Source organism: Haliotis rufescens, unplaced genomic scaffold (assembly GCF_023055435.1).
Source record: "Haliotis rufescens isolate VD_foot unplaced genomic scaffold, xgHalRufe1.0.p SCAF_25, whole genome shotgun sequence".
NCBI classification, from domain to species: domain Eukaryota; kingdom Metazoa; phylum Mollusca; class Gastropoda; order Lepetellida; family Haliotidae; genus Haliotis; species Haliotis rufescens.
The window spans coordinates 697,470-719,941 of NW_025963946.1; the positions used below are offsets into that span (position 1 = coordinate 697,470).

The 22,472-nt window shown below is 40.5% G+C and overlaps 1 protein-coding gene across 2 annotated transcripts; it reads right to left on the minus strand.

Annotated features, from left to right (window-relative positions):
* Nucleotides 1–2,990: 2,990 nt before the first annotated feature.
* LOC124123710 (sodium/potassium-transporting ATPase subunit beta-like) lies at nucleotides 2,991–20,747 on the minus strand. Of its 2 annotated transcripts, none has more exons than XM_046486878.2 (6): nucleotides 20,667–20,747; nucleotides 16,180–16,317; nucleotides 13,324–13,434; nucleotides 12,457–12,641; nucleotides 7,173–7,274; nucleotides 2,991–5,971 (listed from the first exon to the last, which is right to left on the minus strand). In XM_046486878.2, exons 1-6 carry the CDS (start codon nucleotides 20,695–20,697, stop codon nucleotides 5,732–5,734), a joined length of 807 nt encoding a protein of 268 aa, XP_046342834.1. In that variant the 5' UTR covers nucleotides 20,698–20,747; the 3' UTR covers nucleotides 2,991–5,731. The 2 variants fall into 2 exon arrangements, with proteins under 2 accessions (XP_046342834.1, XP_046342833.1); XM_046486877.2 differs by lacking the exon at nucleotides 20,667–20,747 and adding an exon at nucleotides 17,763–17,988.
* Nucleotides 20,748–22,472: the final 1,725 nt, after the last annotated feature.

The following is a 22,472-nucleotide window of genomic DNA, read 5'->3' on the forward strand; positions in this document are numbered from 1 at the left end:
TCCAGTGACTGATATCATGAGCATCGATCCACGCAATTATGATCGATGACATGCATCAACCAAGTCAGCGAGCCTGACCACCCTATCCCGTTAGTCGCCTCTTACGACAAGCATACTCGCCTTTGTCGGCGAGTATGGGTTGCTGAAGACCTATTCTACCACGGTTCTTCACGGGTCTGTTGTGGTGATGGACCAGTCCTAATTGACTTAATCCTCTGTATAATTAAGATATAAGAAATTTGACGTTTTAAAGACATTTGGGGTTAATGGGTAAAATAATTGATGAAATCAGATATAATAGGACTATATATTGTTTTATTTTCTACTCGTATAGATTTAACTAATTAAACATTTGATCATTAAAACCACTTCACTTAAATGGGTAAAAATAAGTGGCAATATTGACACATGCTTTCATCACAGATTGAATTGATAAATTTATTTATTTTGGCATTTATGTAACCGATGTTTTTAAAGTTTATAAAAAATACCCAGCAGTGAAGTTTCCACGACATTTGTTTATAAAAGAACATGACTGTGAAGAACATTAGAAATCAACATCAACTGCCATTACCACATACATCGTAATTAGAATAAATCTCAGAATGTGTTCTGTTGTAAATTGCAGTCGAATTATTTCAAGTTTGTTTGTTTGTTGGTTTGTTGTTTAATGCCGCACACAGCAATATTCCAGCTATATGATGGCGGTCTGTAAATAATCGAGTCTGGACCAGACAATCCAGTAATTAATATCATGAGCATCGATCCGGGCACTTGGGATCGATGACATGCATCAACTAAGTCAGTGAGCCTGACACGACAAGCATAGTCGCCTTTTACGGCAAGTATGGGTTGGTGAAGACCTATTCTACCCCGGATCTTCACGGGTCTTCAAGTTTGTTGATATACAGCTTGAATGTATATACTCAGTACCAAAGGACACGCCAAGGTGAATACCTCACAATTTTATTATTTATGTGATTTCTAAAGGTTTTTTTTCATGTAATGTAATTGTTAACAAATGTTTAAAAGCAAAACGAACTTTGATCTAATAACATTAAAAAAACAATTCTCAAAAAGCAGAATCAATATGAACAGAAATTGTTTTTTATGATTTAATATATTCTATTGAGAGAAACACAGAAGTGAAAATTCTTTTCATTAAAAATAAGATACTAGCGTTTTATATTTAATCAGTGACAATTATTATAAGTCTTATATTCTCATAAGGCGTCTGACAAATGAGGTATGATCGGGACTTATCCATTTTACCACTTGGGTAACAAGCATTGGGTAAGTAAAGATAAGATACTAGTATATGGCTGAACGACTTCTTTATTCACCGTATCAAGACTTCACATCTAAAACGCCCCTGATGTTTGACGTTATTCAATCTACCAAGACTTCACATCTAAAACGCCCCTACTGTTTGACTTTATTCACCGTATCAAGACTTCACATCTAAAACGCCCCTGCTGTTTGACGGAATTCACTCTACCAAAACTTCACATCTAAAACGCCCCTGCTGTTTGACGGAATTCACTCTACCAAGACTTCACATCTAAAACGCCCCTGCTGTTTGACGGAATTCACTCTACCAAAACTTCACATCTAAAACGCCCCTGCTGTTTGACGGAATTCACTCTACCAAGACTTCACATCTAAAACGCCCCTGCTGTTTGACGGAATTCACTATACCAAGACTTCACATCTAAAACGCCCCTACCGTTTGACTTTATTAGCTGTATCAAGACTTCACATCTAAAACGCCCCTACCGTTTGACTTTATTCACTGTATCAAGACTTCACATCTAAAACGCCCCTACCGTTTGACTTTATTCACTGTATCAAGACTTCACATCTAAAACGCCCCTACTGTTTGACTTTATTCACCGTATCAAGACTTCACATCTAAAACACCCCTACTATTTGACGTTTATCACTGTATAAATATTTCATATCTCCTTCTTTGCAAATGCTTAGTGTAGACCATTGCTGGTATCTCGGTCCGCAGGCTCACCATACCATCTGAAGAATAAGAACCCTAATATTGTGTGTGTATTCACATTTGTTAAATGTATAAAGTCAAACAGGAGTTCCTGTGGTTTTATGAGTGTATTTACAAGTTTTAGGTTTTGATTGTGTCGGTTTCTGTAGTCCAAGGGCATTAAGTTGCAATCTCCTGTTTGGCTCATCTGGGAAATGGAAGTTTAGATCTGTCATACATCATGATGCTATAGTAACATAACCTACCACGCCATCCAGGAGATCACTATGTAGTGGAAGCAGGCATGTACCGTTATTGTGGCAAACATTACAGTGAGTGAGTGAGTGAGTTGGGTTTAAAGCCGCTTTGAACAGTATTCCAGTTATATCACGGCGTGTCAGCTTAATGTGGAAGGAAAGCCCGAAGTGATGCAGGTCTCGGACGTTTACCACTTCGGTGAAACCCACGAGCACGGGTATGGTGCTGACAAACCTAGAAACATAATCGGGGCGAACCGTCATTCGAACCCACAATCATAGGTTTCTGGTGTGGCCAAGGGACGTAACTCTGCACAGCGAATCGCGGCGCCTTAGACGACTGGGCCACCCGTGCCCCCGCAAACATTACAGACATCAAGTGCTGTTCAAGCGCCCTCTGGTGACAAACTGCCTAAGTCAGCTTGATGTTGAGTAAAACCACAAATGTTAGTATCCGCTTACCACTTGGTGAAACCAACGAACATGGGTATGGTGCTGATAAACCTAGACATCTCATCATTGCCAGTCTGGGATTGGAACCCACTATCACAAGTTCCTGGCATGCCTAAGGGATGTAACTCTGCACAGCAAATAATAGCACCGACTTGGCCAAAAAGGCACTGGAATAGATTTATGCTTAAACCATTTACTTCTCATAATGAAGGCCTGGTTTGTTTTCACATACGCGTGTCAAAACCTTGATCGCTCACTCACTCAAAATCCATACAAAACAAGAACAATCAAACTATTTGATATAAAATGTTTATTATTAAATGTATATAAAATATTTACAAATATGTTTATTTCTGCTGTGATTATTAAGTTTACTCATGGGCCTAATTGCATATATACAGTCACTGATGATTGGTATAGTTGTATGTACAGTCAGTAATGGGAAGAAAAATATAGGAATTCCAACCAGTAATAACAAGGGCATGGACAGATCATGAAGAAACGTATATATCTTCACACCTGTCCATCAACAAGAAACATCCTTCCATACCGCTACAATGTATTGATGCCACTCAGCTCGTCACTCTGCAATGTGTAAGCTGTAGGACAGCACGGACCTACAGGTCTGTGATGACAGCAGTCGCAAATACAGTCTGGACAAGACAAACAAGTGGTTTATATTTTTATGGTTACAAAATTCAGACTAGGTACAAATCATTCACTTAAAATCATCAAAGTCTAACTCAATCTCTTAACTAATTTGCCATATGGACTACAAGATGAATATTGTTACATTTACAATTACATTTAATTATTGTTCAAGCAAATGCAAAAGTAATGTTTGTTCATTTGACAGACTATCAAGAATTGGTCTACTAAAATACACTTGTCTTTAATTAATAATATTACAACAGTATCATAGCAAGACATTGGCAATTTTGTCCAACTTATATGTAAATATGTCAGAATACCTCAAATCTACATAAGTAAAATGTTTCCCCAAAGATTTAAAACAATTATGCCAAACAATTCCCAAGGCAGTAAAATCCAAAATTCAGTTGCATTTTCATTCAAAGTTGGCCTGGAATGCACTCATTAGAAGACTTTGCAAGGACTGAACATCAACGGCCTTCACAATGTAGATTACCAGATTACTGGATGCGTAGATTTTTGTTGAAAGGACAGTTACACAAATACTCCTTTTCTCGTGACATTTTTTCCATTGGCTGGATGGGGGGGGGAAAACTATATTTTTTAGTATTTGATAAATCATGAAAGTGAACTTAATTTTGTGCCATGTGACCTTTGGCATGCGTACAATAATCGGAACAATTATAGGCCAGAAAAGTTTAGGATCTGGTGTGTCATGAGAAATTAGAAATCTATTTCAGCAACATCATAAATCATGAGTCTTAACATCAGCTTCAAGGATATACCAATATTTTTAACACTTGCTTGACCCTATGGGATATCCGCGGACAACATGCCGCATACTCGCGACAGTAAGTGATACAATGAAATGATTGAATATACTTTTCATTGAAGTCCCTCTACAAACAGTCAGAATAGGAGTTTCCTCTCCTAGACAATCCGTTCTTCTCCCTGGTGATTCCACAACCCAAAGCCACCGATGCTCAACCACTGATAATGTTGTACAATAGATCGCCAGTCATTCTCTTGATTTATGGATTTCGCAATATTTCAAAATTGGATCGATAGCGCTATACAACACAAAGTTCATGTTTTTTCAAGAGATTTTCAAGGTGAGTCAAAAATTAAGATGTTAAATTAAACACTTTCAATTCATCACATCATTTTTTCAAATATTTAGAGAAGATTTATTTGTAAAGCAAGAAAGAAGTCTGACCTTATTCACACAAATTAAAGGGTCCTTTTTCAAGTTTAATGAACCGTATTCGACATAATAAGCGTCCAGGGCACTCTCAAAATTAGAAATAGGTGGCTCTTATTAGAATATTATTTTGGTGAAAAAACAGAGTTGAAAGATTGTTAATTTCGTGGTTTATGCTGACAGCTATATATACGACAGATATATTTTTCCAGAATTTAATTGCCCATAATTAAGGGTGGATATAAAACACAAGTGTGAATTATACACAAATAAATTTGGGTCAATATATCAGCAAATATCGTCTTGGGTGCTTATTAGAGTGGAGCGCTTATTACGTCGAATACGGTAAGCTGTTACTTGGCAAATGGTGTTATACATCCAGTGGTTGTAAACATGGAGGCTGCTGGGACGTCTGATGACTACAAGCACTGTTTCTAATGTCACAGGAATCAGAGGTTCTGATTAAAATAACAATATTCTAAAATAAAAAGGCGTTTTATTATTTTAATCAGAATTGCGCATTCCTGCAAACAACTACTGGTTTGTACAAGAATGGATCAAGACCCATACCATCACGAATTCCCACACGAGTCCTTTAGATGATTATATGTCTCAATGATAATGAGGTAAGTCATCATTTCTTAATTATTGTAAAAATGAATGAATCATTTTCAAAGTTAATATTAACAAGGCACACAGGAGCTATAGTTTCTAGCCGTTCTGAAGTTTCAGCTTAAATGGAACACACCTGTACACTGTTACTACTTCTTGCTAATGAGGTTACATGGATGGGAAAAATGACTGATATGACAGTTAAGTTGGTCTCATCTTGTACTATATCTACATTGAATATTTGGTACCAAACTGACTGGTGATGAAAACAGATCTAATCAAATGGGATGTTTGAACCAGTTTGATTACACCCCACTAAAACTGTCAAATAGAATATTTTTATCAAAGAATATCATGAATTATTTTAACAAATAAACCAATGAATCCCCCTCAAATTAATCCAAAGCACTTTCTGAAGATTACCAACAACTTCTTTTTCATTTTTTCATTTCTATCTCCACAAAAAAAATCATCTTTTGCTGAAACAATGCCACTAGGGACAACATCATTTGAAACAAAGGTGAACAAGGGTAGATAACTCTAAATGATTAAAATGACCTTGCTATCCTCTCAGTCTACAAGTAGCTCAAAATGTACTTGGCCCACCATCTCATTACGATTGTGGTAGATGTTTCTGGCCCAGGCTTTGCAGGTTATCATTAACAAAACTCCAGGCCGGGGTTCCTCAAAGCGCACAAACATCAGTGGGGAACGATATCCTTGCTGGTTCCGGAAGGGGAAATACTTAAAGTGGAAGCCATTTTCGGGATGATACGTCAAGGGACCCATACTTTCCCGATCCACAGGGTTCTGAAACACATAATTCATGTAGCATTTTACATTTATTTCCTGAGAAAAATAATCTATTAATTGTAACAGGCAACAGTAGCACAATGTCAAAAGACATTTCTGTGCTCAGTGAAAAGCTTCTTTCAATGAGGCTTAATTAGTTTTAAACACTTGAAATACAAACAGAGTACCAGAGGGACAGAAGCTCACCACTATTCAGTGAAATAAAACTTGAATGGTCTTCTTGCATGTGGTGACATTTACCCTTCACGAAATAAAATGAAGACAACAAATCTATTCTGTAGTTCATGTATGCATGATTTTGTTTGTACTAAAACTCAAGTCTTGGGGATAATAATCTGTTTGTATGATCATTTCAAAGATAATGACACTGACCTCAAAAGACAATCAGTCATGCGCAAGACAGATCATTGATACATTTAAAACAGCTTTCTTCATTATGAAAGCTCTTTATTGTAAAGTGAGCATGTGGTAGACAAAAATCAGAAATTCAACCAAGATCCTCTGTAGGGCTGGGACGAGTGCAAATTTTCTACCTGGGTACCAAACACCCTATTATCCGGCCCTACCCGGATACCCGCTATAGGTCTCAAGAGTTGGGTACAAAATGTCCGAATGGGAATTGTTTTACGGCAGCCCTGGCAAAAACTATTTAGATAAACGTGTAAAACAACTTGGTCATGTATACACTGCAGTTGATTGATGCTTTATCCTTACTTGAACATATAAAAGTCAGAACGAATGCTTGCATAGTGAGAAAGAAATGTGAACATTAGCTATACTTGTAGTGTAACCACTGAGTTTTATAGTTAATGTCATTAAACAGTATGTCACGTGACTAACCACGGGTCCGGGTAGTCATGTGGGTACTGACCCAAGTCTCCGAGTTCCCCGTCCCAGCCCTAATATTCTGCATACAGGATCACAGGTGATGCTGTAGTGGTGTCCTCAGATCTTCACGCAGACAGAGAGGTGACATATCAGAGCAAAAGACCAGGGCCCACTTGCACAAAGCAATCATAGCGCTACGACTATTGTAAGCCTATGTTAAAGTATGGGAGTTACGATCATCTTAGCGCTAGATCGCTTTGAGCAAGTGGGCCCTGATCTTAGTCTGATACCCAAATATGACGGCAGACACCAAAATGTTCAAAGTGTCCCTCTGTGAATAAGACCTCAAGTTAATCCCAGTGATACGTACCTCTCCATCACACGTAACGATGATAGACCACTGACTCCATACGTCTCGGATCTCATCCGGAACTGTTGCATTTGAGAACTCCTCAGGTTCCCAAGCAAAGATCTGCAATCATCAATTAAAAACTTGTTGAAGACCAAGTTGATTGAGATAAAACAAAGCTGGACTCCCCTGACCCGCAACCATTAAACTGAAACTGACGTACAATGTGGTGGTGAAAAAGGGTTGGAGTGATGGTAACCCCTAAATTTCAAAAAAATAAACTATTGAAACAAGTTTAAACTTTTAATGTATCTAATCAATTACACTATTTTCTATAATGAACAACTTGTATCCACTTATTGTGGATAAGTTCATTTCTATATGTGAACTCTGTTACTATGTTGTTTTATAAGAGCGTTTCTATTCTAAATTTTCTTATTGGGACGAAACTATATGCATATGTTGCCACCTGACAACTTTTGCACAACTATATTGATAACCACAGTGACGTGACATCTAAAGTTCATCTTGCACATGAAACACAACATTTTCATGTCCATTTCATGTTCATTTGGGTGCGTTTTGGCGCATTGTTTTACTGTTGCGTTATTGCACACACTCCTTCTGTCCAAGCGTTGATCTGTAGCTATACAGTTGAAACATTTACATTAAATTGTATATTGAGATACTTATCCTATCTCACTCCACGGATTTCTCATTCTTCTTTCGATCTTGGTGTGGAAACACCCTTCCACTTTCAAAACACATTTTGCCCAAACACATCCCAGCATCACCATGGCCACCACATCAACAAATGGGTCAGGCGCTGTAACCCCTTGCATCGTGGCCCTACATGACCTGCTCACGTGACATAGCCTGCCACATCATTCTCTTTCTTACAGCAGACAGACCGGTGTAACTGAGATGCGGGGATGGTCGGGTGGGTATATAGCGTGTGAGATAGGTGATAAGTATAAAAATATTAAACGCACATATGTGTGTGTGTGTCTGTGAGTGTTTATGTGTCTGTCTTTGTGTCTGTCTGTGTGTGAGGGACATATATAGTTCTTTCAATACCGAATATTGAATCACGTCTCCCTTATATTGAGTAAGTCGTCATGACATTGAATCATGTTTCTCTTGTATTCAGTTTCCCGGCTACTGAATAGTCTGTCTGGTATTGAATCACGTCTCCCTGGTATTGATTATATTCTCCCCACCCCCTTCCCGCACTGGGGGTGAATGCATAATGCACAAACATGTCCTTGTCAGTAAATATGATACCACAGTTACTCTCAAAACTGTGGCGACCAAGTATCGGAGTATCTTGCATGGACTATGCGCATCCTCTCAGCGTGTCCACATCACTAGGAACCCCTTCGCGTCACTAGGAACCCCTTCGCGTCACTAGGAACCCCTTCGCGTCACTAGGAACCCCTTCACATCACTAGGAACCCCTTCGCGTCACTAGGAACCCCTTCGCGTCACTAGGAGCCCCTTCACGTCACTAGGAACCCCTTCACGTCACTAGGAACCCCTTCGCGTCACTAGGAACCCCTTCGCGTCACTAGGAACCCCTTCATGTCATTAGGAACCCCTTTGCGTCATTAGGAACTCCTTCGCGTCACTAAGAACCCCTTCATGTCATTAGGAACCCCTTTGCGTCACTAGGAACTCCTTCGCGTCACTAGGAACCCCTTCATGTCATTAGGAACCCCTTTGCGTCACTAGGAACCCCTTTGCGTCACTAGGAACCCCTTCATGTCATTAGGAACCCCTTTGCGTCACTAGGAACCCCTTTGCGTCACTAGGAACCCCTTCATGTCATTAGGAACCCCTTCATGTCATTAGGAACCCCTTTGCGTCACTAGGAACCCCTTTGCGTCACTAGGAACCCCTTCACGTCATTAGGAACCCCTTCGCGTCACTAGGAACTCCTTCGCGTCACTAGGAACCCCTTCACGTCATTAGGAACCCCTTCGCGTCACAAGGAGCTCCTTCGCGTCACTAGGAACTCCTTCATGTCATTAGGAACCCCTTTGCGTCACTAGGAACCCCTTCGCGTCACTAGGACATAACACTGGGTATTACACATGTTATGTGTTTTCATGTAAGCCATCATTTCAAGAATGACCGCATACCTTTGAAGTAGGGAGCCTATTCAGCTACGACTTGTAACCTATCTAATAGTCCTACAAGACAGGCCAAACACACGACTTGTAACCTATCTAATAGTCCTACAAGACAGGCCAAACACACGACTTGTAACCTATCTAATAGTCCTACAAGACAGGCCAAACACACGACTTGTAACCTATCTAATAGTCCTACAAGACAGGCCAAACACACGACTTGTAACCTATCTAATAGTCCTACAAGACAGGCCAAACACACGACTTGTAACCTATCTAATAGTCCTACAAGACAGGCCAAACACACGACTTGTAACCTATCTAATAGTCCTACAAGACAGGCCAAACACACGACTTGTAACCTATCTAATAGTCCTACAAGACAGGCCAAACACACTTTCCTATGGACAATAGGGTGAGCCAGGTTGGCATCTCTTTTTATGCTTCGTAAAAGCTATCAACAACACACAGGGGGGTTTGAAGCATGCTAAGAAGATCAATATCACCCATAAGAGGATCTTTGAACCATTACTGAGCCATCACACATCAAGGTGGAGGTACAGGGTTGGGACACCACCAAAACAGCCACGGCTTGCGGTAACTGTAAAGTCTCTACAAACAAGTTTCTTTACCCTCACAAGGGTACTCTGTCTGGGCACCCAAAGAGTGAAAATAATCAACAAAGGATTGATGTTCCAATATGTATTTCAGTATGTACAAGACACGGTCTACGATTCAGCCGAAGTAGGTACAGGTACGGCGTATTTTCCTCTGTGCTGATGAACTGCTGTCAGTTGTTGTGCCAGGACCAAAGGACCAAACTGGTGAAGGCCTCCGACATCGGTGACAGAGACGTCACAAAGAAATGACTTCAGACTTCCAGAAGCACCCTTCCATGATGTCAGATGACGTGCAGTTATTGTGCAACGGCATCATAGAGGTGACAGCTCCAGTCTTGTGTGGATTGATGCCATCAGGGGAGGCAATCCTGACAAAGGTGTAGGCTTGTGGGATCGCTCAGCAGATCCAAATGGAAACCTTTGTATGAGAGACTTCCGTGTTGGGCGTTGCTGATAGTGGGATAAAGAGGCTCTTCTGCAGCGTCACTGAAGCTTTCAGGTAAATGCATGGAGCTCTAACTGACCATAAGGACATGTCTTCATAATCACCTGGATTCAAAATAGGCGCTAGAGAAGGGATGGTGAACAACCGATCTCGTTGGCCCAGGAGATTCTTCACAATAAAATATCCTTGATGGAGACCATCTTGTTTACAAGCCAGACACTGATGCATTGTCGGACTGGATCAAGAGCTGTGATGAAAAAACGAGAAATGATTCAGGATGAACGGCTTAAAAGAGACTCAAACATTCAATTCCTGAAGACACCACTGGAGATGTTGGTGGACTGACGGATGTTGCAGTTTGAATGTGGCTGAAGTATTAGATATTGTCAGGAATAATTGATCTGGCGGTGATAGTGCATCATGATCACATTTTGAATTCCTGAATGAGGCGAATCTACCAGTTGAAAGAACTGGATTGTCATTTGTAGTAGTGATGAGGATATTGTAGATCCCATCTTGTTGGTGTACCATGCAATTGATGTTTTGTCCGACTGAACCCTCAGTCAGGATGCTTGTAGGAAGTCTGTCCAATGTGTCATCGCTAACACTAGCACTTGAAGTTGTTGATGCAGAAATTCTGGTCATCTACACACAAACACCCTGCATTACATAGTGTACTGAGTGTGCTCTTCAATCAATCATTAAGGTGATGCGTTGGTTGGAGTCACGTCACATCTTGGTCCTGAAATCGTAATTCTGCCAGAACAGTCGTAGAAACACATTGTAAAAATGGAAGCTGCATCTTGTAGGCTGAGACTGATCATATAACTCCCCGGTCGCATGATCGTACAAAGCAGGGTGATTGAGACCATGCGTTTCCAAAACTATGCTCACTGTCACATGAATTGCGACGAACGACTTACGTTTAGTCAGTCTGTTCTGGTTCCAGCAAAGGCGGGTTTGTTTACAACCCAGAGAAAGTCTATGCCAACTATACCTGCGCTGGAGCATGGAATACTGCATTAAGGCCTAACAGTTGGACAAAGCTCAGCACACATAAAACCCCATCATGTAACAACACAGTGATAACTGTTTAGCAGACAAACAAAATGGTGTTCATGTTAATGGTGTACATGCAGCCAGTTCCCTGGAGAATTTGTGCTGTGACCGGTGCATTAGCTAGTTGATTTTCATGATATTTGATGCATGTAAATAAGTCTGAAAATGACAAAAATCATCAAATCTCTTGTCGATCGCACTAGTAAAAATTTGCCGCATGATCCAGTCAATTTACATTCTTTTGACAATGCCTATCTGGAGAGGAGTAACATTCCCAATTTGGATCATTAAAAATTTGGCAATCCTCATGAACAACAAATTGAACGAACGGTGATTTCAATCCCTTGTAGGGGAATGTCAATATTGACAGAACAGTTGGCATAGATCCGAAAGAGAAGAGTATATGTCAATCTCACGGAGTCTCGCTCTTCGGGTTGATGTCGATCTGACTGAAATTTTTAACAGAATAAATGTCACCATAAATGCACATACTTAAGACTTCCAGCTTTTCTGCCCAAGTAATCATGGTAATAGCAAGGTAATGCATCATGAATTTGAGTCAGTTCCACAATGTCAGTGCTGGCATAGGCTTCCACAGTGTCCAGACACACCAGAACCTGACACAGGCGCTACGCCGGAGATTTGTTGCGACAATGTAAACACCTATGACACTGGTGGCAAATAATAACGTCATTACGGGACACAATCCCATCCAATAGTGGAAGCCATGAAGGCATTTCTTCTGCAAAGAGCTGTTTAAAGTTATCATATGCTTCAACACACCTTAAATGTCACATTTTGTGACAGTTTCTTTTTTTAAACATTCATATATTTGGGGTTTTTCACGTCCAGGGCTTGAATAAGAGATCACTTAAAAAGAATGGAAAATCTGTAATTAAGCCAAGGGTTCAAATACATGTATTTCACAGTACCTTGTGATTATGAAAGTTTGGAGGCCAGGGCTTTTGAATAAGACATTACTATATAATAATGGGTAAAATCTGTAATTAAACGCAAGAATTAAAACCATGTATTTCCCTGCCTCTTACCCTGTTCAACTTGAGCAATATGCAGGGTTGTCCATCATCAAACCCGAAGTTCTGTTGCTTCACACAGTCGGCTCCAAGCAGCTGGATATCAAAGCGGCAAACTTTGTCCGGTTGTGTTGTTCGACGCTCTCGTATCTCGCTGCAGTCAATGTAGTTTTCACCCTGCTGGTTCTCGTTCTCGTAATCTAAGATACACAAAGTAACAACATGTAAACAAAATATTTATCTACACATTACCTATGGCACCCATTAAAGACACAATATGAGAATGGACCTATGTATGTTATTTCTCCTATGTCCTGCCTGGACTCATCATCCTAAAGATGTATTTCTTCTAAATTTACATTTTTTTAAAACATGTAGTTTTTGGATAAAATGCTGAATATGCCTGGGAAATATTATTAGCATACAATATTTATCAGAACAACCTGATTTTTTATGAAGCACATATACAAAACCTCATATTTCCTACTACACTTTACAATTGTGTCAACTGATGCTCATGATATCAATCACTCGATGGTCTGGTCCAGACTTGATTTTTTATAAACACCCGTCATATAGCTGGAATATTGCGGAGTGGCATTAAACAACAAAGAAACAAATCTTACAAAACTTTACTGGTGTTTACTCTGTTTTCACAAAGAGGCAAAAAACAGCTTCAAGTACCCAGGTCTATATTTGCAAGTTTTTGTTATGAACATTGTTTATATAATTTTATATGATCAGAATACCACTGATGTGGAACACATTTATGTAAGTACCAAGTTGACTTTCTAAGAATACATTAATCTTTCAAGCTTGTTACATTTTCAAAACATGAACATTAGATTTAGAAAACGCCACTTTTAAAGATGGCCGTCTCACATCTCAAGTAAGCTTCCAGATGGTCAAGGTACTGGGTGTACGTGGACGCATCACCCTTCACGAAGCGAATCACAGTCGACATGGAGTCAGGCATGGGACGGAAGCCAATACCTGCAAACAATAACATAACCAATACAGTCACAGATAAATAATTAACCAAGTAATGAAATGAGCAACTAATTGATTCGTGGAACCACTTTCACATGAGGGGGTAAGTGTAGGATACAGCAACGACTCCGAGGTTATGGTCGGGAAAGTAAGACCTCGGCCAGAGGGTATTGGCAAGGTAAGAACGAGGCGCGAAGCGCCGAGGTCTTACCATGCTTACCTTGCCGATACCCGAGTGCGGAGGTCTTACTTTCCCGACCATAACCGAGGATGAGTGCTTTATCCAACTTATAAACCGTAAAAACAGTGTTAATAACATGTTTTCAGTAATTCGCTACGCTATTATGCTTCGTTTAACGGTATTTAGGGGTTCAACGAGGAATTAGCGATTTCTCGTCCGCACCGTTAGTCACATGACTTTTTGCACGAGCTTTTCGTGGGCACTACCTCGTGGCACATTCACGCTGAATGCAGTAGCCTAGCGCTGGTGGAAAATGACATTCGATTACAAAAGTTAGTGTATAATGCTAAAATAAATTTGTTAGTATTCCACTTCTGTGAATTAAAAACAAATATGGAATAGTATTATGCATTACCATTTATTCATATATAACTTATATAATATTCTTATAGCATCTGAAATCAGCCTGAAGCAGATGTATGGCAACACTGATCAAGTCAGTATTCAAGTGTAACAATAAATGTGAACACTGCAGAAAATCTGCATATTAAAGTACAGAAGTAAACTGATTTTATGAACCACAGATACAGTGAAACATATAGGAAATAGTTTATACTCAAATATCCCAATATCAAGATCTGACAAAATCTCCCTAGGTCCATCTTGTTTGTTTTTAACACTGCACTCAGCATTTTTCCAGCTATTTGACCGCGGTCAGTAAATAATCGAGTCTGGACCAGACAATCCAGTGATTAACATCATGAGCATCGATGCACACAATTGGATCGATGACATGCATCAACCAAGTCAGCGAGCCTGACCACCCAATCATGTTAGTCGCCTCTTACGACAAGCATAGAGGCCTTTTACAGCAAGCATGGGTTGCTGAAGACCTATTCTACCCCGGATCTTCACGGGTCATGGCAAGCATGGGTTGCTGAAGACTTATTCTACCCCGGATCTTCACGGGTCTCCATCAGGTGAACACTGCACGAACTGCAATCAAAATGAAGGATGTGTGTGTTCTGCAGCCCTTCAAGTGACTCAGCTTCATCTCACTACCACCTCGATTGGGAAATCGATTTGGAAATTTTGATTTTTGAAAATGAAAACCCACACAGAAAACAAATACCCTCGGTAATTAACCCTTTGGGGTTTAGTTGACACCTGGGTGACAAATTAACCACAATATATATTCTCTGGCCTTCTTATTCTTTATTGGAACTGGCAGTTTAAACTTGTTTTAGTGATACTGAACGCAGATATGCTTTGCTTGCTTGCTCTGACGTGACCTCCCAGGGAGGGTTCATCACATTTTGATGGAGACAGGTATCGAATCAAGAGTTAAAGATCGGATCTTAATGAAATGAACTACGTACATTATTGTAAGCCAGTACATCCATAATAGCAGTGAGACAATCTTGTGTATGTTGCACCTGATCAAGACTTCTTGGAAAAAACCCACAGACAAGCCAAACAAAGTGGTTGATGGTGTGAGTGAGTGAGTTGGGTTTAACGCCGCTTTTAACATTATTCTAGTTATATCACGGCGTGTCAGCTTAATGTGGGAGGAAAGCCCGAAGTGATGCAGGTCTTGGACGTTTACCACTTTGGCGAAACCCAAAGGCACGGGTATGGTGCTGACAAACCTAGAAACATAATCAGTGTGAACTGGGATTCAAACCCACAATCATAGGTTTCTGGAGTGCCCAAGGGACCCAACTCTGCAAAGCGAATTGGGGCGCCTTTGAACCCGTCCCCCTGGATGATGGTGTGATCAAGGATGAGCATACTCAGGACAGGATGGAACACAAACAAACCCATCAGTCTCCTTATCAAATTGATGTCTACACTCAGTCGCCATTGGGACCAACTGATACTCTTCTTAGTTTCCTCTGACACACATGGGTTAGCAGGACTGGTGTAAACCTGTTCTTGCTGGTTTTGGCCAAGTGAAGATCCGGGTTTAGAATACCTTCTTCAGTGTCTTCACGGTCTTCAGCAACCCATGTTTGCCGTGAAAGGCAATTATGTCTGTCGTAAGACTAACAGGATCAGTTGGTCAGCCTCTCTGACTTGGTTGATGCATGTCATCGAATCCTGAGTTTGACGTTAAACAACAAACAAACTTTCTGTTGTTTGTGAGTCTAAGTTTAACCTTGATGTGAGAGTCACTGTCAAGGAACTCACAGACAAACCAAGAACCATAACCAGGTTGAATCTGGAATTCATGAGCATTTGATACTGGCACATTAAAGGGACATAGCTTTGCACAGCAAATTATGTTATCTTAAGACAGCTGGGCCACCATTTTTGCTAGTGGCCATTTATTGGGTCTTACTGAAATTGTGCAAGGTAATGGGTTAGGGTTTCTAAAATAAGGAATTGAGTGAGTGGTTTTAACACCTCTTTCAACAGTATTGCAGTCTTATCACAGTGTGTCAGCTTAAAGTGGGAGGGAGGTTTACTTCGGTGAAACACACCAGCCGGGACAATCTGGGATACGAACCAACAATCATGACAATAATAGGTTGCCCCTCTGAAATGATGAAGTCGGCATCAGTTACCTGGAACTTTCAGGAGGCTGTCTACTCCCTGCATCGTGGGGAAGTTCCAGTCCAGAATGACAAAGAAAATGCCCAGGTTAGCCGCAAAGAATAATCCCAGCCCGACGTAGAAGGCCAAATAAAACAGGAAGCGGAACACTGGAACAGATGAATGGGATGTTATCAGTTGCTCGGATGTGTACAGACATTAAAGTTATGTTTTGTTTGTTTATTGTTTCACGCCGCACTCAGCAATATTACAGCTATATGATGGCAGGCTGTAAATAATCGAGGCTGGAACAGACAATCCTTTGATTGACATCATGAGCATTGATCCACATAATTGGGATACGATGACATGCATCAACCAAGTCAGCGAACCTGACCACCCGATCCCGTTAGTCGCCTTTCACGACAAGCATAATCGCCTCTTACGGCAAGCATGGGTTGCTGAAGACCTATTTCACCCCGGATCTTCACGGGTCCATTGAAGTTATGTAACGGGATACATTTGTTTCTGTTTTACAGTGTCCATGTCATAGTTTACCATACTGGCAGGGCCGGTATCTGTGGTCACCAAATATAGTTTGATCTTGTCAAGACCACAATGCAATAGTGACATGGAACATGTCATGATTTCAACAACAGATTTTTAATCCTTCTGTAAATTTTGAGAAAGCAGACAAGTTCATATCATCTGTTAAAATTCAGCATTGCAAGTAAACCCATTCACTACTAGTGTACATCAGAAGATTAGAAGCAGATTGATTCCATATTGACAAAGTTGAAGTCTATATTGAAAACACCTTTAATATTTGCAATAACAATTGTACATATTGTATGTCCATTGTATTTTATCCATAAATTTCTATAAATAGTAAATATTATTCTAAATGACAAACATGAGAGCGAGGAGTGAGTATGGTTTTACGCCTCTTTTAGCAATATTCCAGCAAAATCACAGCATGGGACACCAGAAATGGGCTTCACACATTGTACCCATGTCGGAAATCGAACCCGAGTCTTCTGCGTCACGAGCAAACGATTTAACCACTAGGCTACCCGACCGCCCTTACAAACATGAGAGATTGAGTGGTAACAAATAGCATGGACAGATGTCAGGATATGGCCATTGAGTTGTGCCAGCTTTTTCATTAATAAATGCAAGAAATCTACCACCCTCTTAGCTTAGTTGACAACAAAATTCTGTATCAGACTTACAAATTCAGATACCCTACAAAGTTTGAGACTGGCAGCTAATGCATGGTGACATAATATGAAAATAACTACATTTACTGAACAATGTTGTCTATTGATAATTTGTTGTACTTCTGCACAACTGTGTGACATTACTGGATCAAACGGTAGCATACAAAGGTGAATTCCTGAAATTCCGTGTCCATGATCAAAACATCAAAACCGGAAGCGATTGCAGTCCATCTGTAGTTACCTGTACACAGGTGCATTTGTTGTACACTTGACGATAAACGCCAATCCAACTTATGAAATGCCAAATTTATCAATAAACATACGTAAAAGTTCACAAAAATACATCAAATTTCATTTTCGAAAGTTTTACAAACATTTTAGTTTCTATTACGTACCCCAATGGACTGCCGTGAATCCCATCACCGTCCCATCGTCGGGGTTGTAACAGAACTTTTTAAAGGAATTTAATCTGTCTTCTGCCGTTGCCGCCGGCAGCATCGACTGCGACATCAACGTGTGCGCTGTCCATTGCGATTGCGATTCACTATAGCCAGTATAGGCAGAGACGCCAGAACGGACGGACGCCATGTTGGATTTTGAAGTCACCGACTGACTCAGGTGTCAGGCGCGCAGGTAAACGACGCCATCTATCGGACAGGTGTGTCATCTATTTCAAAGGGAGAAGATTTCAAGGCGCAAAACTGACTTACTTCCTCACACACACATTAAAAGTAGATAATGACTATTCGAATTGTGAAAAAGGTTATGCTTTGCTATAACATTATTTAATGAAACTTACCTTTTCAATTCAAATATATAAACAACCATAATTATGGGCCATTCTAAGACTTATATACGCTATAAGCTGCGGTTACCGTATCCCCTACTGCGTTCTTCGTCTAATATCCGTTTTCCCAGGAGTGACATAAACAAAGGTGTATATTAAGCAAGGGAAGAGATGAGGGGATACAGTAACCGCAGCAAATAGATGCCAATTAATTTAATTAAGATAGCAAGTTAGTAATTACTGATAATAGGGCTGGTACGTGAAACTCGGGTCGGGTGGGTACTGAGAAGGACCCGGGTACCCACAGGACTACCCGGACCCTTGGTTAGTCATGTGATATATTGTTTAATGACAAAAATTATCTACAACTGTATATGGTTACACTATAAGTCACTGATGTTCGCATTCCTTCTGACTTTTATATTCGAATAAAGATAAAACTTCAGTCAACTTCCGTGTATGCATGACCAGATCGTTTAATACATGTATCTTAATAAATTTTGTCCAGGGCTACGGTCAAACGATTACCAATAAGACATTTTGTGACTCTCTTGAGACCTACAGCGGGTACCCGGGTAGGGTCGGGTAATGGGGCGCGGGGTACCCGGGTAGTAAATTTGGAACCCATAAAAAAATGGTTTCTTTTCAACGGAAGCAGTTGAAATGAAGGTCTTAACCATTCTTCCCTGCAGGCTGCAATGGGGAAATATCGCGATGGTTATAATCGTTATAATGTGTTTTACAAGGGTCCAACGCGTCTCGTTACCCCTTATCTATTGAGAATTATATAAGACTTATGTCAGCTGAAAACGAACAAATTATAAAAGGCTTAGGTAAATTTCTCTCCCAAGTCATGAACATCGAACGGAAACACAGTGTTGAACGGTAAATCATTATTAAATCTACTCAGCATGCACATATATATATATACAGTATATTTCCATTGTATTATGGGCCGGTGGCCTGAAGTACCGAATAAATGTGTCTGTCTGTCTGTCTGTCTGTCTGTTTTACAAAGGAGTGTCATATGAAATGAGGCAATACTTGTACAACCGGTAGTAAAATGCTCCTTGTGACGAATCCCATTTCGTATAAGAACAAAATGTCTATTAAGAAAGGGATCTCTTCATGGTCATCACTGCAACATTTCTGTATGTGTTGTTCTATTTGGATATATTAAAAAATAAAAGTGTGAAAGAGTTACCTCCCTTGCACCGAAAGTATCTTATTTATGTGCGCAGCCAAGCCAGTAGAGTTACCGCCCCTTACTACCAGTTTGCGACCTCTACACTTTAAAAACGCAAGGAACAGGCCGCATCTAGTGCTCGTCCGTCCGTCCTTCCGAGGACATTTGTTTGTGTGACCTATAACTTGAATATTACTCGATAGGTTCTTTTCAAATTTGGTGAACACTTTTTGTATCTACCGGAGATGTGCAGTGTGAAGTTTGATTTCAATATTTGGATTTTCGGGGGAAAAGGTAGCTTTTAAAACTGTTATTATTACTTTGAATCTTTTTACTGAAACATTTGTGCGACCTATAACTTGAAAACTAATGCATGGGTCATTTTTAAATTTAAGGAATTGTTTTCATAACAACAGGAGAGGTGCTGTGCAAAGTTTGATTTTGAAATGTGTATTTTTTAAAAACATATGACGTTTCATGTTGTGAATATAAAAGATCAACATTTGTGCGACCTATAACCTGAAAACTACTTCATGGGTTCTTAACCAATTGGGGGTACGGTTTCTATACCAATAGGAATGGTGCAGCGCGATTTTTATTTTCAATATTTGGATTTTCTGAAGAAAATAGAGCTATTTTTCGTTTATTAACCTTTACTGAAACATTTGTGCGACCTATAACTTAGAAAACTACTTCATGAGTTAGGGCGGTCGGGTAGCCTAGTGGTTAAAGCGTTCGCTCATCACGCCGAAGACCCGGGTTCGATTCCCGACATGGGTACAATGTGTGAAGCCCATTTCTGGTGTCCCCCGCCCTGATATCGCTGGAATATTGCTAAAAGCGGCGTAAAACATACTCAATCACTCACTTCATGAATTCTTTTCATATTTAGGGAATTGTTTCCATACTAATAGAAGAGGTGCAGTGCGATGTTTAAATTGGATGTATGTGTATTTTCTGAATAAAATATGAACTTTTTTTAACTTCAACATATGTGAGACCTATAACTTAAAAACTATATCATGGATTCTTTTCCAATTGGGGGTACAGTTTCTACACCAATAGGAGAGGTGCTGTGCAAAGTTTGATTTCGATAAGCGGATTTTCTGAGAAATATTGCTTTATTCGTGTTTTGAACTTAGAAATGTGTTGGAAGTCGGTGGTATTAGTGAGCCCTGCTCACTTTTTGTCTTGTGTTTATTCCACAATTCCATACTATGTCGTTGTGTGGAGATATACAATATATGACCGAAACGGAAAGGCGCCAGACAGTGACCATTCCAGACGCCCTAACGACGACAAGCAATCAGAAAGTGAGTTCATCACCGAGTTCCAGGCAACAGGACATCAAGGTCATGACGGGAATTCCACTGCAAAAGGCTCAGGGTGACGCGGGTAATCTTCCAGGCGGTAGTGCTGAAGCTCTGCAAAATGAATGTGAGATTTTAGAAGCGGAATTAAGGCGTTTGCAACTGGAAACTAATCGTGGTAAGTTACAAGCCGAAATCAGTGCACTTCATGTGGGGTTGGCAAGGTGACGAGAATCAAGATGGCGGCATTAGATCGTCTCGGTATTTTTTTTAAGGTACGACTAACAAAAAGCGTTACATTCTTGATTATCTGTGGATTGATTCGTTGGGCAGTGATATAAAATATGTAGTACTAGGGGACGGCGTTTCTTAGATTTAGGAAAATCTTGCAACCGTAAACTAAATTGGCAAAGTTAATCAGGAAATGTGGACATAGGTATTCTGCGAGAATTAATCTCAGAAGAAGAGTTCTGAATAGACGAGACTTTAGATTATCTAAGTATGTAAAATACGTCTGTCGGCTGTCATGGAAGTACTTTTGGGGATGTGTCTTGTTGTATGGCCAAGAGTACAGAGCCAAAATCGAGCAGGAAAAAATCGGTAGGGCACCTTCTACAAGACATCCGTGACTTCCGGTTAATACCTAAAGCTGGATCAGCAAGTACAAAGATGCTTCGCCAGATGGACACTGCTACTCCATCTGTCAGACCCTATAAACGACCCTACTCTACGACTAATGATCGAAGGGGCCGTTCACTGGTGATGGTGTTGAGATATGTGGGAGACTGAACTACGGTACTTGCTACAGGGTTGACATGTGCCGATTTGTCCCTGTAGTAGGTGTGGACAACGGGGACGTGGAATGAGCCAACACAATCAGAACATGGGTACCCCACTTGCAGCCCCCGACTACCTGATCGCTTTGAAGCAAAAATCTTTGTGCCTCATCAAGCTCAAAGTCACTAAATGTTTAGGCTTGGAATGAATTGTTGCCTTCTGATGATGGAGATAGAGACTTCGTTTTATGTGGTGTCAAAGAAGGTTTCACAATTTCAGATGGTGATGACACATGCATGAGCATCAAGTGAATAATGACAAATACACAGATACATAGATGAGTGAGTGAGTATTGTTCTACGCCGCTTTTAGCAATATTCCAGCGATATCACGGCGAGGTATCAGAAATGGACTTCACACATTGGACCCATGTCGGGAATCGAACCCGGGCGTGACGAGCGAACGCTTTAACCACTAGGCTACCCGACCGCCCCTGTACATAGATGACAAGAAGGGAGGAGTAATTGTTGTATCATGTGCAATTTGCCTGAAAAATACGGATCATTGCTGTTTTGAGCATATGAACTTAATTTCTTTGTTGTAAAGATAACACGCACACGTTTTTCCAATCAAATGCGAATATTCAAGGGGATTTCCCCTCGCTATCAACGAGGTGGACCGAAGCCCGTTTTGTTTGATCGCTGATGCTAACTGACCATTCGTAACCACTCGCCCCTTTCCGTAACCTAGCGGCAAGAAGACTCGCTTGTCCCGGAATAGTTTGTTTGTTGTTTAACGCCCCACTCAGCAATTTTCCAGCTATATGACGGCAGGCTGTAAATAATCGAGTCGGGACCAGACAATCCAGTGGTTGACGTCATGAGCATCGATCCACGCAATTGGGATACGATGACATGCATCAACCAAGTCAGCGAGCCTGACCACCCGATCACGTCAGTCGCCTTTTACGACAAGCATAGTCGTCTTTTACTGCAAGCATGGGCTGCTGAAGACCTCTTCTACCCCGGATCTTCACAGGTCTGTC

What these genes read in the sequence shown, in the direction of transcription:
- LOC124123710 (XM_046486877.2), bottom strand. Translation starts at nt 17,955, where the DNA reads ATGGCGTCCGTCCGTTCTGGCGTCTCTGCCTATACTGGCTATAGTGAA. An exon ending in CAGCCTCCTGAAAGTTCCAG is followed by an intron (nt 13,435 to 16,179) that starts GTAACTGATGCC and finishes TATTGTTTGCAG; the next exon opens with GTATTGGCTTCCGTCCCATG. An exon ending in TCTGGAAGCTTACTTGAGAT is followed by an intron (nt 12,642 to 13,323) that starts GTGAGACGGCCA and finishes TGTGTATCTTAG; the next exon opens with ATTACGAGAACGAGAACCAG.